This window comes from Lepisosteus oculatus, chromosome 3 (genome assembly GCF_040954835.1).
Source record: "Lepisosteus oculatus isolate fLepOcu1 chromosome 3, fLepOcu1.hap2, whole genome shotgun sequence".
NCBI lineage: Eukaryota > Metazoa > Chordata > Actinopteri > Semionotiformes > Lepisosteidae > Lepisosteus > Lepisosteus oculatus.
Window position 1 is genome coordinate 10,964,319 of NC_090698.1, and position 17,860 is coordinate 10,982,178.

A 17,860-nucleotide genomic window follows, 5' to 3' on the forward strand; every position below is an offset into this window, starting at 1 on the left:
CTCAGGTCTTGGGTCCTGAGAGATCCTTCATCTGTTTGGGTTTCTTCCCATCTCCTTAAGACATGCTGGACTGCAGCTGGAGACCTCTGTATTAACTGGATGGGTTTCTCTAGGAGCAGGGCTGAAGGCTCCTGTACTAACTGGACTGTATTTGTAACTTTTCTAGGTGTGTGTGAGTGTACTGCCGGTTTTGTCAGTGTGCCTCCCCCTGTCTGTGCTCTGGGGCTCCAGGGGTCTCTCACCATTTCCGCCAGCGCAGAGATGACCTTGCCCAGAGTGGTCAGGGATTTGTTGATGTTGGCTCCTTCCTGTCAGACGAGATACCCAGAAATTGTCATACTTTCAATGCATGCATAGTCATATTCTGTACTGAACACATCAACGCTTGAACTTTCTGCAGATATATTGCAGTAAAGCTACTGCAAGGAGTTTCCCAGCCCTCTCACCTTTAACCTCATGCCCTTTGCCCCTGAAGAGTCAGCTCTTTCACTTCCTGCCAGGTCAACCAGGCTGATTTTGCTGACCTGAGGGGAAAAAAAAAAATTCAACTAAATGACTCACCCCAATACAAAAGATGAAAGCAATCAGATCAGTCAAAGTCATGACTGATAAGAAACTGTCAAGCATTATATTAGCACTTAAGACACTTAAAAAAGAAATGTCAGCAGAAAAAACTTTGCATGTCTGTGAAACAAATCAACATACAAGAACCCTGAAAAGTCATTTGCTAAATCTTAAAAGACCTTTGTAAAACACTGGTGGAGATGAACACCAAGAATGCAGTTTTTACATTAAGCCACAAGGTGGAGACACCTTAAACACTGACCACAGGTCTGTTTTACTGAATAGCAAATTTTACAGTTCATAACCACATCACAGGCTTTTTTGGAAAAAATAAACACCCAGAAGCCTAAATCAGAGAATCAGTGACCTTAGTGGTTTAATGACTGCATTCCTGAGGTTGAGAGGTTAATAATATGTATGATTACTGAAAAAAAACAACGTAATAATAATTATTGATAATGTGTCACTCATCTCTAAAGAGCTTGCAGCACAAGATGGACTGGAGCTGGAGCTGAAAGACTGACTCCAGTCTCTAGGTTCCCAACACCTGTAGGTGCTGCCACACTGGCTTCCTTGTGATAACTATCCAACTACACCTGACCCCAGTGTGACCCCAGCATGAGCACTGCCTGACCTTTGTCTCTGACCCCAGTGTGATCCCTATCTGACCCGTCTGAGTACTGTCTAACCCCAGTGTGAACCCTATCTGACCCCTGTCTGAGCCCTTTTTGACCCCGGGGTCAGTACTATCTGACCCCCGCTTGCACCCAGTGTGAGCGCAATCTCACCCCCAAGTGAGTGACCTCAGTGCAAGCGCTATCAGACACCAGCGCAAGCGCTGACCCCAGCCTCTGCCCCTGCATAGAGAACGAGGACCCCCTGGCCATTACCTTCTCAGTGTCCAGGCTGGTCATCTGGTCGTGGCGCCGCTGTGTGAAGACGATGGTGAAGACCGCGTGAGAGCGGCTGCTCGTCTCATTCATGTTGGTGGCAGCCACGGTCCTGGAGGAGACAACCGGGGACAGAGCGGGTCAGTAGCAATAATTACCGGGCACTGCTTGTATCTCAGGACTAGAAGACTGACTGGTCACTCTTCACTCATCAGGTTATAAAGACACACATCAGACCCCTGCTGACCTAATCTCATCTGACCGCTACTGTCCTGAGACCAATTACTAGCTGACCGTTGTCTAACAATTATCAGTTCCCTTATTGCAATCTGGCCCCTATCTGTTCCAAACCTAATATCTATCGGAACTTATGGATGACTACTATCTGCCCTGGCCTTGTCGCTCTCTAACCCCTGTCTGACCCCAGCCTGACCTGGCCTTATCGCTCTCTAACCCCAGTCTGACCCCAGCCTGACCAGGCCTTGTTGCTCTCTAACCCCAGTCTGACCCCAGCCTGACCAGGCCTTGTTGCTCTCTAACCCCAGTCTGACCTGGCCTTGTCGCTCTCTAACCCCAGTCTGACCCCAGCCTGACCTGGCCTTGTCGCTCTCTAACCCCAGTCTGACCCCAGCCTGACCTGGCCTTGTCGCTCTCTAACCCCAGTCTGACCCCAGCCTGACCAGGCCTTGTTGCTCTCTAACCCCAGTCTGACCCCAGCCTGACCTGGCCTTGTTGCTCTCTAACCCCAGTCTGACCCCAGCCTGACTTGGCCTTGTTGCTCTCTAATCCCAGTCTGACCCCAGCCTGACCTGGCCTTGTTGCCGCAGTCCATGAGGTCAGCAATGTCGGAGAAGCTGGTGACCGCAAGCTTGGACAGGTCTTCCACATAGGGACCCATGATGGGGTGCTCCCGAACACGTAGGTTCCCACGACTCTTGGGGTTCAGCAGGTCACGCACGCGCTCGCAGTAAATCTCCATGTATGACACCTGGGTCAAGAGACAGAGGGCGCTGAGGAGCAGGCTCTCAAAACCAGTGAAGGGAGGATAATCGCTGATCCAAGCGCCCTTTTCAGGAACTGGGCATGGCAGAGCAGGGAGCGAACAGGAGCGTGGGAAATGAGATCAGCAGGGGGTGCTATGTCACTCTGGCTCTTAAATGGAGGACACCAGCTGGAGGATGAGAACACAAACCCAAACGCATCCTGCCGCAATGCCCAGTTTTTCCCATACTGCTGCCTGAACTGGCCAGCTGGTTTGGGAAGCACCTTGCTCATCTTTGAGGGACACAGAGTGCATGAAAATGAGCCTTTGTTTGAACCCCTGACCTTCACTGCTCCCCCAAATCCAGCTTCCGGAAGGTCAGGATAGGGGAACAAAGCTCTTTCTCCCAGATTGTCTCTAAGAAGGGACCATCTGGGACAAGGAGTGCTGCACTCAATGACTGAAACCCTCCCAGTTTATTTTCTGATGTCCAGGCCTTGTGGAAAGGTAGCATCAAATCTTTTAATCCACTCTGTTTCCTTTCTCTTTCTTTCTGTCTGTCTCTGTCCAGTTGGGGTTGCTCTCCAGTCCTGTGGCCTTCAGCGCTTCCAGCCCGTGCTGTAGGAAGTGTGCCACTAGGCAAGTCCTCCTTTCCCGCTGGTTCCGGATGTTGTACCTGTGTTGTGCCAGTCGGGTTCGGATGGAGTTACCCGTTTCCCCCACATAGGTCACCCCACACGTTTTGCACTGGATGCCATAGACAGCGTTATTGATGTTTTCTGAGAGCGCCCTTTGCAACTGGAAGATTTCTTTGGTTTTGTTGTTTTGGGTCATTTTCTGTTTGAAGTGTCTGGCTCTTGGTGTATGTGATCTGTTTTTTACAGGTTTTAGTTTACTTTGGACTAAATAATCCTGTAGGTTTTTGTTTTTTCTATATGCAGATATGATTTTGTGTTCCCAGAGTAGGTTTGTGTTTTCAAATATCGTGGTGAATGTAGACTTTAGTTTTTGGTTGGTTATTATGCTGAGTTGGGAATATGTTGTGATGAGGGATATTTTTTTTCTGTCATCAGGTGTTTTTCTGTTTAGAAATGTTTGTGCCACATTTTTTAGGAAACTTTGTGTGTATCCTCTCGGGCGTAGAGCTTGGAAGAGTGTGTTTTTGGCTTCCTCAAAGTCTTGTTGTTGTGTGCAGATTTTGTGGAAGCGTAGGAGTTGCGATTTTACCAGTCCTTTGAAAGTATGTTTTGGATGGAAGCTGTCTTTGTGCAGTAAGCCGTGTGCGTCCGTGTCTTTGATATATACCTTGATGTCCAGTTTGCCTGTGTTGTTGAAGGAGGAACCCTTGTATGTGGTGGTGTCTAGGAAGTCTATCTTCCGGAAGGTCAGGGTGATGACTGGAGGCATCACTGCTCTTTTCCGAGGTCACATCTGCTAAGCGGTCAAATCAGGGGGCACTACTTCATACAAAAAGCTGCCCATCTGAAGGGTTCCTGGGATCTATGAGCCAGTGAGAATGCCAACATGCCAGATCGGTTGAATGGAGCTCTCATTTGTGAGCTTTCTGAGGTTTTTATGTTTTAATATTTAAGGAAAAAACATTATGGATCCTCCGTTGTCAAGTGCTACTTAAGTGCGTCTAAATATATAAGCAAGCTGATCTTACCTCCACGGAATATGACAGGTCTGGGCTGATGTTCTCGATTGTGCGTTTGAATAAATCCTCACAGAGCTGCGGAATAGGGGAGAGGAAGACCATTAACGTAATTGTGAGAGGAGCAGGACAGCTGTGCCTCTAGCAGTGTCTACAGTACAGTCAGGTGTGACAGTGTGTGTGTGTGCTGGTGAATTCAGGGGGAGTGTGAGAGGAGAGGGACAGCAGTGGCTCTAGCAGTGTCTACAGTCCAGTCAGGTGTGACAGTGTGTGTGTGCTGGTGAATTCAGGGGGAGTGTGAGAGGAGAGGGACAGCAGTGGCTCTAGCAGTGTCTACAGTACAGTCAGGTGTGACAGTGTGTGTGCTGGTGAATACAGGGTGAGTGTGTTGTGTGAATTGAATGTGAGAGGACAGGGACAGCAGTGGAAGAAACCTAGAGCAGAATTCTAGTTATTCTAACTCAGGTAAAAAACAATCAATCAATAAACAAGCTGGATCTCAATGGGGATCTCAATGAACCTGAGACACTGTGATCTTTGTCCTGGAGATCATTTGACAAGTGACCGAAAGGGATACCTAAGCTGCTGAAACTGCAGACAGGTTGGCCAGAGGAGTTTCAGGAGTCTCCCTGATCCTGGTCCTGGCGGGGCCAGTGTGTGTCTGGAGGCGTTCTAGGGCTCTTTAAAGCACCAACACTAGAAGAGTCTGGTCAATATCCTTAATTATCCAATTAAGTCATTAATGAGCAGAAATTAAATGAAAACCTGCTGACATACAGCAGTCCCACCTGTGCTCCCTAAATCTCCAGGAATCAGTGGTGTCTAATGGAGAGACCAAGTCTCCCCCGTCCGAGTGGGGTACCTGAGGGATGATGCCCTGCTGCCCTGGCTCCTGTTTGCCCATCATGGTGTAGGACTTCCCAGCGCCCGTCTGCCCGTAGGCAAAGATACAGACATTGTAGCCCTCAAAGGCGTGCAGCAGCATCTCCTCGCCAATGTCCTTGTACACCTGCTGCTGGGAGGCAAACTGGGGGTCCTCTGGCTGCAGAGAGAGGAAAGAGGGTCAGTGGGACACAGGGGGACAGGAGCACTAAGACTGAGGAAGGGCAGAGAGATGAGTGCGAGAGAGGAAGGACAGTCAGACACAGGGGGACAGGAGCAGTGAGATCAAGACAGGAGAAGAATGGGGGCAGTTGGAAGAAGGGAAGACTGGGGGAGAGAGGGAGAGATGAATGTGAGAAAGAGGAAGGAATCAAGACAGGTGAGGTGGTGGCCCAGGACAGGAGGGAACTCACCGTGGTGTGGGACCAGTAAGAGTAGTCAAATGTGAAGTTTTTGGGTGCATCTTTGGGCTGCTTGGGGTTTGTGATGCCTGGAAGAGAACAAAAATGGGTTCACAGACCTGCTCCCCCTTGAGCGAGACCCTATAGAACTGGCAGCCTCCGCCCAGCCAAACCAAGAGCACTCTGTACAGAGCGCCCACTGGAAGAGCTCAGATCACAGGGCCTACGTGCCTTTTAGGTTTCTTAAAACACCTAAAATAACCAGCTGAGGTTTCAGAAGTGAGACCAAACCCATCTGAGCTGAAATGTCCAACATATCTCCAGTTCCAGCTGTGCTTCTCATTAACTGAAGCCTTAATTGAGCCAATTACCTCACTTAAAACGTTAATCTCAGATGCTATTAAGCTCTTGATTTATATGACTGCACCTTAAAAATGAAATGGTTAATGCTGAACCTCCAGCAGTTCAAGAGATGTTTTTCAATTTCATCTAATTTAACTGAATTAAAGCTCCAATTACAACCTGAGAGCTACTCAAAGAATTCCCCGCAGACACTGTTAAAGACACTGTGTGTTGACTGTGTTCAGCACAGTGACAGGCACGCAGTGAAGCAGTTCTCATATGCAGTACACCTGAGGCGCTCTGCTGGGGTGGCACTGGGGTGGATAGGCTCAGAGGGAATGAGTACACCGTCTATCAAACTGTCTGTTACTGACCCCACACACACACGTGTGCTCCTGTCTGTTACTGACCCTTCACACTCCACACACACACACGTGTGCTCCTGTCTGTTACTGACCCTTCACACTCCACACACACACACGTGTGCTCCTGTCTGTTACTGACCCTTCACACTCCACACACACACACGTGTGCTCCTGTCTGTTACTGACCCTTCACACTCCACACACACATGTGCTCCTGTCTGTTACTGACCCTTCACACTCCACACACACACGTGCTCCTGTCTGTTACTGACCCTTCACACTCCACACACACACGTGCTCCTGTCTGTTACTGACCCTTCACACTCCACACACACACGTGCTCCTGTCTGTTACTGACCCTTCACACTCCACACACACATGTGCTCCTGTCTGTTACTGACCCTTCACAGTCCACACACACACACACACATGCTCCTGTCTGTTACTGACCCTTCACACTCCACACACACACACACACACACACACACACACACGTGCTCCTGTCTGTTACTGACCCTTCACACTCCACACACACGTGTGCTCCTGTCTGTTACTGACCCTTCACACTCCACACACACGTGTGCTCCTGTCTGTTACTGACCCTTCACACTCCACACACACACACGTGTGCTTCTGTCTGTTACTGACCATTAAAATCAGGGGGGACAAGTATTTGCACAAGTTCAGGTTTAAAAGAAGATGCTGTCTGGTTTGCAAGAAAGTCACTTCCTTTGTGGGAATGTCCCAGCATTGTCTGTGTGCCAGGAGCTGCAGACTAGATGATGCAATTAGAAGGAAGGAGTCACTTTCTGAGAGGTGCAGTTTCTTTCTCAGATTGAATACGTCCTCAGACCCACACAAGCAGGCACACCCAGCCTCATGCACAAGCAGACACCTTCAAAGGCGATGTGAAATGAGAGGGTGGTACAGGAATGGCGCATTTGCCAGGACATGTGTGCGTGCTGTGTTGTGGCCTGTTTTCGTGGAGACAGGACAGCAGCATGCAATCGCCCTCCCTCCCCTCTCCCCCTCAAGTCTCTATTTTTAGACAGTGGGGTGTGTGTAGCGCACAGGACTACCAACTTCCCTGGGGGCGGGGCTGCAGCAGGGCCTGGCAAAGATACCCACTGATACCCACCGTCACCCTGCCTGCCCCCTTGCAGCACAGACGCGGAACCAAGAGGCCCAGCTCAGAGCGCACACGTTAAAAATAGACAAAGGCCCTGGCCAGGCCTCAGCTGGAATAAAGACGGACAGGCCTATTCTAAGGGTGGGACAAAGGAGAGAGTCCAGGCTAATTCCTGGTATGAAGGCCACGGTGATCCACGGATGAAGCAAAGATCCCAAGTCTTGTGTTGTCTAAGAGTTGAAAGGATCTTGAGCAAGTCAATCTTGGGGGCATCTTACAAAAAACAGGAGACTCTCCTTTACACTGAGAGAGGTGGGGGTCTGAAAATCAGTCACCCAGCCACACAAGGTTTGAGGGAAAGGAAAGGAGCACAGAATGAAACTTGGGGAAGAGAAGTGGGATAGATGGAGTGAGAAAGGGTGGGAGCACTGGCCTGCATTCGGGGAATGTCAGCTCATTATCAGGAACACATGAAAGAGTGTTGGGTTTCACTGGTCTGTACGGCCCAGAGGAGTAGGAGGGGGCAGTTAAGGAAAACATTCTGCAATACCAGCTGCACCATCTGTGCTTCTACTGCTCAGAGTGGGGGGAGGGAGTTCTGAGCCACTTGGAGTCTGTAAACAGATTCACAGCGTCAGTGTCTCTGTAGGGCCGGTGTACAGCGTCAGTGTCTCTGTAGGGCCGGTGTACAGCGTCAGTGTCTCTGTAGGGCCGGTGTACAGCGTCAGTGTCTCTGTAGGGCCGGTGTACAGCGTCAGTGTCTCTGTAGGGCCGGTGTACAGCGTCAGTGTCTCTGTAGGGCCGGTGTACAGCGTCAGTGTCTCTGTAGGGCCGGTGTACAGCGTCAGTGTCTCTGTAGGGCCGGTGTACAGCGTCAGTGTCTCTGAAGAACCGGTGTACAGCGTCAGTGTCTCTGAAGAACCGGTGTACAGCGTCAGTGTCTCTGTAGGACTGGTGTACAGCGTCAGTGTCTCTGTAGGGCCGGTGTACAGCGTCAGTGTCTCTGTAGGGCCGGTGTACAGCGTCAGTGTCTCTGTAGGGCCGGTGTACAGCGTCAGTGTCTCTGTAGGGCCGGTGTACAGCGTCAGTGTCTCTGTAGGGCCGGTGTACAGCGTCAGTGTCTCTGTAGGGCCGGTGTACAGCGTCAGTGTCTCTGTAGGGCCGGTGTACAGCGTCAGTGTCTCTGTAGGGCCGGTGTACAGCGTCAGTGTCTGTAGGGCCGGTGTACAGCGTCAGTGTCTCTGTAGGGCCGGTGTACAGCGTCAGTGTCTCTGTAGGGCCGGTGTACAGCGTCAGTGTCTGTAGGGCCGGTGTACAGCGTCAGTGTCTCTGCAGGCCTGGTGTACAGTGTCAGTGTCTCTGCAGGCCTGGTGTACAGCGTCAGTGTCTCTGCAGGCCTGGTGTACAGCGTCAGTGTCTCTGCAGGCCTGGTGTACAGCGTCAGTGTCTCTGCAGGCCTGGTGTACAGCGTCAGTGTCTCTGCAGGCCTGGTGTACAGCGTCAGTGTCTCTGCAGGCCTGGTGTACAGCGTCAGTGTCTCTGCAGGCCTGGTGTACAGCGTCAGTGTCTCTGCAGGCCTGGTGTACAGCGTCAGTGTCTCTGCAGGCCTGGTGTACAGCGTCAGTGTCTGTAGGGCTGGTGTACAGCGTCAGTGTCTCTGCAGGCCTGGTGTACAGCGTCAGTGTCTCTGAAGGGTTCAGTGTCTGCTGCACTTCGAATCAGGCATCTCCCGGAGGCAAAGGGTTTAACAGGGTAATTATCTGTCATTTGGATCTGGATTCTGACAGGGAAGAATGTTGTTTCACAGGCTCACATACTCTGCCCCGCAGCGCAGAAGGTCTGTTTTCATAGCTAGGCTAATTTACACAGAACCCCAGGCACCATGACACTCAATACCTGGAATACTTGCAGGAAAACAAGCATCTGGCTTGCCTTGAACTTCAGCTACTCCAAACACAAACATGCCCTTCCGTCTACGCTGGGGCTAGTCACTCACTCCCTTTCCATTTCTATTCAAGACTGCACTGGGTTAATGGAGACCTGAAACAAGGTCTAGAGCCAAAAAAGATGCCATCAGATTTATGGAAGATGCCACACTAACACCTGGAGATCTACAGTCTACTGATCTCCTCCTCCACACTCCCCTGATCACACTGACACCTGGAGATCTGCAGTACTGATCTCCTCCTCCACACTCCCCTGATCACACTGACACCTGGGATCTAGTCTGTCACGCAGCGAGGTCCAACATTAGTGCAGAACACTTTGAAAGTACTGCACTTACAGTACATTGCATGTCTTTTCTCATGTTAAACATACTCGCAGTAATCACAGCAAATAGGCTTACGCCAATGGGCAGTAGCCAGTGGGGAAGCTGGTTACTCACAGGTGGAGTTGCCCTGCATCTGGATGACGCACTTGGCGTCGCGGCTCGTCTCACGGGAGTTGAAAGGTCGCACCCTCACTGCCACCTTCACCGAGGCCGATGCCATCCTGAGTTGGGGCGGGGTCTCCGGATCAGTGCAAAATAAGAGGAAAAAAAAATCTGAAACAACAAAAAGACAACAGAGGAGGCATATAGGTGACTCAGTCTGACAGGCAAGACTGCTTTTACCTTCTTTCACAGAACTCTCACAGGAAGAGTGGCGTCTCACTGATAGCACTGGGAGACCACAGCAGAGTGAGCACTGACTGGAGGAGAGACGCAGCTCTCACTGACAGCACTGAGAGATCACAGCAGAGTGAGCACTGACTGGAGGAGACACAGCTCTCACTGACAGCACTGAGAGATCACAGCAGAGTGAGCACTGACTGGAGGAGAGACGCAGCTCTCACTGACAGCACTGAGAGATCACAGCAGAGTGAGCACTGACTGGAGGAGAGACGCAGCTCTCACTGACAGCACTGAAAGATCACAGCAGAGTGAGCACTGACTGGAGGAGAGACACAGCTCTCACTGACAGCACTGAGAGATCACAGCAGAGTGAGCACTGACTGGAGGAGAGACACAGCTCTCACTGACAGCACTGAGAGATCACAGCAGAGTGAGCACTGACTGGAGGAGAGACACAGCTCTCACTGACAGCACTGAGAGATCACAGCAGAGTGAGCACTGACTGGAGGAGAGACACAGCTCTCACTGACAGCACTGAGAGATCACAGCAGAGTGAGCACTGACTGGAGGAGAGACACAGCTCTCACTGACAGCACTGAGAGATCACAGCAGAGTGAGCACTGACTGGAGGAGAGACGCAGCTCTCACTGACAGCACTGAGAGATCACAGCAGAGTGAGCACTGACTGGAGGAGAGACGCAGCTCTCACTGACAGCACTGAAAGATCACAGCAGAGTGAGCACTGACTGGAGGAGAGACACAGCTCTCACTGACAGCACTGAGAGATCACAGCAGAGTGAGCACTGACTGGAGGAGACACAGCTCTCACTGACAGCACTGAGAGATCACAGCAGAGTGAGCATTGACTGGAAGAGAGACACAGCTCTCACTGACAGCACTGAGAGATCACAGCAGAGTGAGCACTGACTGGAGGAGAGACACAGCTCTCACTGACAGCACTGAGAGATCACAGCAGAGTGAGCACTGACTGGAGGAGAGACACAGCTCTCACTGACAGCACTGAGAGATCACAGCAGAGTGAGCACTGAGTGGAGGAGAGACGCAGCTTTCACTGACAGCAGAGCACTGATATCTGTTCAACCTCCAACAGATGAGATGGCAAAGGGGTTCGAGTATTCAAAATCCTTAAAGTTCACTGCCAAAGGCCGGAGGATTGAATTTGAGGACCTCAAGTCCAACAGGGTCTCAAGGTCAATGTTAAAAAAGGGCACTCAAGGATGAATGTGGGGGGGGTCTAGAATAAGCTGCCCAGCCACACGGTTGAACCTGACTGCCTGCAGCTGGATGATCGATCAAGAAATCAGTAAACTAAAAAGCAACCAAACCACCCAGATGGGCTGAAAAGAGCCCCTCTCATTCCTCAAGGTTCCCGTCTTTTGCAACAGCGATAGTCTAGTCATGTAGAAGCGTGGCGAGAGCGCCGTCTCTTTAAGAGCGCAGACGACACGCCCAGCCCTCTGCTAGAGGAGCCGGAGATCCTGCTGGCTGCGCTCGGGCTGCCCCTGGCGGGAGAGACAGGTGTTTCCGGATGTCTGAGGTATTCTGCAGGTGAATTCGCTGGCTGGGCTCCAGGTGTAATTACAGATCTGTGCTCTTGTGCTCAGTAAAAACACACGAAGCTGCACCACATGAGCAGGTCCCCATGAACGCACTGCCACCAGCCCAGGGTGAGCCCTGCTGCCCCCGAAGGGGGAGGGGTGACAGAGACAAGACCCCAGGACGGCAGGGAGGCAAGAGTCCAAAATGAAGGTATGGAAAGACACTCTGACAGCCTGCAGGAGGGGGACCCAACACTGGACCCATGCACCTCAAGTCCAGGGGAGGAGTGTGGGAGCTCAGTCGTTGTCTTGATTAAGGAGGAGAGAGATCAGTGGATCCAGCCCGGGTCCTGGGGTACTTGGTGGTTCTCTATTCAAATGGATTCCTCAGCACAGGGACCCTTTTAATTAACCCAGGCTTGCTTATTTCTTTTGGCAAACAGCCCTTGGTTTCAAAAAGACCATGATTCAGAGGTACAGTTTCTACTAGCTGCTGAGTGGGTCTGTCTAAGCAGTTCTGAGGAACCGATCAGTTTCTGAGGAACTGATGCAGGTGGGAATGAAACTGTCTCAACACTCCCAGGGTGCTCTTTCTATTCTTACTGTAAACGTCCGGGTGGTCACATTTCAGGTAATCCACCCTAGGGGTAGTTCTGAAATTTAGAAACTGCTGCAGGTTTGATATCAATTACAAATCCCATTCAGTGTTTTTAATAATACCCTTAACATAGAAAACCAATACAGATGAGCCTGTGATGAAGACCACAGCGGGAGCAAAAAACAGAAAAGAGAAGACCCCAGGACCAAGGCTGGGAAACGCTGAGCTAGAGCCGTGTGTTTCAGAAGGACAACTTAAAAATGGTTCAATACCTATTGGGCAGCCAGTGTAGGGATGCCAGCACATGTGTGATCAATAGAGATGAATGGTATCCTGGCGTCAAAATTTGGAATTTTCCCCCCACCCCTACCCTGTGTCATAGAAAGGGGACATAGAAAGAAAAAAGTGGTGAAGAAAGATGGAGGCAGTGTGCAGACGGAGAGAGAACCACCTCCTCCCACCCCACCTGCTTACCACATGGTGCTGATTCAGTGTCCTTGGTGATGTTAGATATTTCTGATAAGCACTGCTGTTTATGGACTAGATTACCAATCATGAAGCACACCCTAAGAACAAGCTAACTTCCGACTTCACTGACTTCAGACTCTCAGCTCCCACTCGGTACCTTAAAGAACAGCTAACCTGCATTCACGCAGGCCACAGAAACCCCTCCCAGGAGGAAGAAAAGAGGAGAGTCCTTGGAGCACTCCTGCACTCACTTGAGAAACCTGAACGCCTCCACTGTGCAGTTTCTCGCCTGGGGTGGGGGGGCCAGGGGCAGAGTGCAACAGGGCACAGTGCCGGTGGAATCAAACACTGATAACAAAGCTCCAACTAAGCACAGAGCAGTGCTCAGCAGAGCTCTGACACACAGCGTCACAGCGCAGTGCTCAGTACAGCTCTGACACACAGCGTCACAGCGCAGTGCTCAGTACAGCTCTGACACACAGCGTCACAGCGCAGTGCTCAGTACAGCTCTGACACACAGCGTCACAGCGCAGTGCTCAGTACAGCTCTGACACACAGCGTCACAGCGCAGTGCTCAGTACAGCTCTGACACACAGCGTCACAGCGCAGTGCTCAGTACAGCTCTGACACACAGCGTCACAGCGCAGTGCTCAGTACAGCTCTGACACACAGCGTCACAGCGCAGTGCTCAGTACAGCTCTGACACACAGCGTCACAGCGCAGTGCTCAGTACAGCTGACACACAGCGTCACAGCGCAGTGCTCAGTACAGCTCTGACACACAGCGTCACAGCGCAGAGCTCAGTACAGCTCTGACACGCAGCGTCACAGCGCAGTGCTCAGTACAGCTCTGACACGCAGCGTCACAGCGCAGTGCTCAGCACAGCTCTGACACGCAGCGTCACAGCGCAGTGCTCAGCACAGCTCTGACACGCAGCGTCACAGCGCAGTGCTCAGCACAGCTCTGACACGCAGCGTCACAGCGCAATGCTCAGTACAGCTCTGACACGCAGCGCAGTGCTCAGTACAGCTCTGACACGCAGCGTCACAACGCAGTGCTCAGTACAGCTCTGACACGCAGCGTCACAGCGCAGTGCTCAGTACAGCTCTGACACGCAGCGTCACAGCGCAGTGCTCAGTACAGCTCTGACACACAGCGTCACAGCGCAGTGCTCAGTACAGCTCTGACACACAGCGTCACAGCGCAGTGCTCAGTACAGCTCTGACACACAGCGTCACAGCGCAGTGCTCAGTACAGCTCTGACACACAGTTACCCAGGACAATGCTCAGTAGAGCTGAGACACACAGTTACACAGTGCAGCGCTCTGCTGAGCTCAGTATGGCTCTTCTTAAAATGGGATCAGGACTGCGGGTAAAAGACTAGAAAACAGGAGAGTTAACTGCATAGGAATGCAGCTTCAAGGAGAGGTATGCGGATCCATTGCATCACCGAGAAGGAATTTCCAAGAGGAATACATCTCTCCATCTCTAGGGGAGTCAGGCAGGGCTGGCACAGGCTCTCCTAAACAGTGTAGACTGGGACCTGGGACCTCCACCTCCCACCTGCAGCATCGCTGTGTAAAAATACTGGGAAAACCCCGAGGCACGAGGCCTGTGGGGAGGGTGAAGGCAGTTTTGGGAAAAAAGGGCCTCCTGGGGGCTCGGCCAGATTGAGCCCCTACAGTCCAGACAGTGCTGGGTTCTGGTCCGGCAGTGTCCGGAGTCCACACAACCGGCGGAGCAGTAACCTGGATATGCTGGGGTGCTGCAGGCTTGCAGCCATGTCGCAGGGGAACCTGGAGAGTCACTGTGACTCTCCGTAACGGAGGGGGGTTGAAAACCACCAGAGGTTCAAGACTGATCTGTACACATGACCTCCTGATCTGTCACTCTGTCACACCCCATTTCCGTGTTGGAGCCGCTGACGAACACGGACCCCTCACTCTGCCTTCCTGACCATAAAATGCACACGACCCCCTGAATAACCCGAATGCAACACACACACGCAGCGTGCGCTCGCACACACCGGGAGCAACACACACACGCCGCGTGCGCTCGCACACAGAGAGCAACATACACGTAGCGTGTACGCACACGCACACGTACACGCAGAGGGATGGACAGACACACACAAGGGGAGGGTATACACACGGAAACACACAATGACAGACACACACAGCATACACACAGAGAAGACAGGGACAAACACACTCATGCAAAATCACAGAGACACACACGCAGAATCACACGGAAACACAGGGACACACACGGGGAGGGTATACACATAGAAACACACAATGACAGACACACACAGCATACACACAGAGAAGACAGGGACAAACACACTCACGCAGAATCACAGAGACACACACAGAGACACACACGGGGAGGGTATACACACAGAAACAAACAATGACAGACACACACAGCATACACACAGAGAAGACGGGGACAAACACACTCACGCAGAGTCACACAGACACACACACAGAGCCGCTGGCGCGCGGCAGGCCGGGGCAGGAATGCAGGATGAATGCTCGCTCAGTCCCAGCCAGCCACTGCTCCAGCTGTCACAATGCCGATCCCAGTGCGGACAGAACCCGCCCGCAGTCTGCGCACACTTCACAGCTCACCCCCGCGCTAAAGATAGCTGGCACGCCCCGCCCGTCTGCAAGCACCTCGGAATTACCCATTTCCCCAGAATCCCTGACCACAAACGCCAGCCCTCAGGCCACACAGATCCCCTTGCGTGACAAAACACTGAACTGCTTGCCGGCCTGTGAGGGCTCCCCATCTTTAAAAACAGGAGAGTCACTGCACACAGTGCAGCGGAGAGGACAAGGCTTTCCTCTATCACATCCTTAACCAATTTCTAGAACACAGATCTTCAACGTGCTTCCTGTTCCGAAACAATCAGAGGATCCATTATGGTCTTGTAATTGAGAGATCAGCGGGAACAAAAAAAACCCGGTAAGTGTGGAGGTTCCCAGGACAAGGGCGGGGAGCCCCCTGTTTCGAGGTGACCTACTCATCTGTCGCCCTGTGTCATTTCCCCTTCCGCGGCCCACCCGCGGGAGAAAAGGATCCGACTCTCTCTCCAGCTCGCACACTCTGCAACATGACGTCCCCGAGTCTCCAGAGCCATGGGACACCCCCGGGGGCTTCTTTTCACTGTCGCTGGTTCGTTCCGGACATGCTTGGGAAACTGCTGACTGATGGCTCAGAGAGGCAGGGACCCCTCCCCCCAGGACTGCCATCGTTCTGCCTAGCGGGGTCTCCACTCCTGGTCCCAGACTCCTGTCAGTCCCCCAGATCTCCTCAGCAACTTGGGCAAGTCTGGCCACTGAAGGCTGAAGGGTCTTCAGGGGGGATTCGCATGATCTCTAACCAGGCGTCTCTAATCCTGCATCTCGGAGGGCCACACATCTGAGTTTTCATAGCATCCCAGCCCCCTCACCCAGCTGAAGCCTTAACTCAACACTCAAGCAACCGGTTAGGAAAATGGCAAAAGTTTCCTACTCGGCAGTGTGGTCAGTTGATTTTACTTTCGAAAATGCACAGGTCACAAGGCGACCTCTGACACGTTTCAGAGCTGAAAGAAGCAGGATTCATCCAACTGTTGGATAGTTAAATCAATTAAGGGGTGGACTGTATCACTGAGAGCTGGGCTGGAACAAAAGCCAGGTGTGTGGACCTCCAGAACCAGGCCCTGCACCTCTACAGCTGAGCACAGATCATTTACTCCCAGTAGCTGCTGGCTTTGCTCTGGCTGCCCAGGACTAGGGCTGGAGACACAGGGTTGATATTGTCAAACAGATCCATATTAGATCCAGCCCTGTATATTCACACACAGGGTCAATATGGTTCTATCCATATTGACCAGATCCATATTAGATCCAGTCCTGTATATTCACACACAGGGTGGATATTATTTTATAGATCCATATTAGATCCAGCCCTGTAAATTCACACACAGGGTGGATATGATTCTATAGATCCAAATTAGATCCAGCACTGTATATTCACACACAGGGTCGATATGATTTTATAGATCCAAATTAGATCCAGCCCTCTATATTCACACACAGGATCGATCTTGCTATACAGATCCAGTCTTGTATATTCACACACAGACTCGCATTTGCACCGCTAGGATTTAGATTCGGGTTCTGTGTCAATCCCCGCTTCCTGATTTAAGATCCAGTCCACGCCTGGACCACTGGCAAGGCGGTGAAGTGTCTTTGATTCGTCACGCAGATCCACGGGCTGTCTGCCGCCTCGCCCACTGGCGTGCTCACTGCCGATCCCGTGGGACGCTGGAGGGCACCACCGGGAATGACACGCCTGGCACGGGCACGTGACTGCTCAGGCGGCGGTCATCCCCGCGGACACCGTCCGACACGGACACGGGTGGACAGGGAGAGCCGAACGGATCCGGTGACGGTCACGGGGGGAGACTCAACAGGTCTTCGGTACAGAAGTTTTTCTTTTTAAGAGGATGTCCCCAACTGGGAACCCACTCGCACCTTGCGGAAAAAATAATGACAGACCAACCCTTTCACGACACGACCACGGAGTTACCACTTACCCTTTAAAATCACGAGAGAGAGGCGAGGCGAGGCGCAGCCACAGCCGGCTTCCCTCCTGTTCCTGCGTGTCGGAGGCTTACTCCACGCGTACACTGCCCATGTCCGGCCGCTTGTTTCTCTTTTTACGTGTCGAGCTCCAGAAAACAGGCGAAACGGGAATTTAAAACTTTTCTGGTCCTCCCCCCTTTTCCGACCGTGGTACTGACCCCTCTCATCACACTCGGACGGGCCGGGCCGCGGCACTCGGGGCTGCGAGGGGGGGGTGGGGGGTTGTTCAATAAACCGCAGGAAAAGACTGGGTGGGGGCGCTGTGTCCTTTGACAACAGCAAAAAAATAAAAACAGTCCACAGACGCAGGAAAAGTACCAATCAGCAAAAAAAAAAAGGCCAACACGATATCAATTCAACAGGGGGAGGGCTCCAAGCGAAGCGAAGTTTTCAGAACGGCTCCAGGAGTCCGGGACACGCGAGGAAAACCCACTCCGACAGGGGGCTCGGGCTCGTCTGTCGCGGACGGCAACTTTCTCTCGCTCCGAGTTTTTCTTTCCGGCTGGTCCGGGCAGGCTGGCGGAGGACCTCGGCTCCTGGGAAGCGTGGCGTGAAATGTTGGTGTTGGGTGGTGGTGGTGAGGGGGGGATTTCAATAGCGACCTGGGGGTCGGTTGGGTGTTGGCGAAGGGGAAGGAGAAAGAGGATGATGAAGGAGAGAAGAGGTCGCGGGCCGGCCGAGTGCGCGTCTCCGTGCGGCCCCCCCTCCTCGCTCAGCGCCACTGCTGCTGCCGCCGCTCCTGCCTCGAGCGGCTCGCCAGCTCCCGCCTGACGTC

The 17,860-nt window shown here is 52.2% G+C and overlaps 1 protein-coding gene across 1 annotated transcript in view; it reads right to left on the bottom strand.

Moving 5' to 3' along the window:
- The window catches only part of kif1ca (kinesin family member 1C, a), a 30,980-nt gene extending 13,120 nt beyond the window's left edge, over window positions 1-17,860 (bottom strand). The window contains exons 1-9 of the mRNA XM_015340486.2: window positions 17,037-17,860; window positions 9,596-9,754; window positions 5,386-5,462; window positions 4,953-5,132; window positions 4,103-4,168; window positions 2,264-2,442; window positions 1,455-1,566; window positions 447-524; window positions 243-308 (exon numbers count right to left, since the gene is read on the bottom strand). Coding sequence (XP_015195972.1) covers window positions 243-308; window positions 447-524; window positions 1,455-1,566; window positions 2,264-2,442; window positions 4,103-4,168; window positions 4,953-5,132; window positions 5,386-5,462; window positions 9,596-9,701 — 864 coding nt within the window. The 5' untranslated portion in view covers window positions 9,702-9,754; window positions 17,037-17,860. The remainder of the gene's footprint in view (window positions 1-242; window positions 309-446; window positions 525-1,454; window positions 1,567-2,263; window positions 2,443-4,102; window positions 4,169-4,952; window positions 5,133-5,385; window positions 5,463-9,595; window positions 9,755-17,036) is intronic.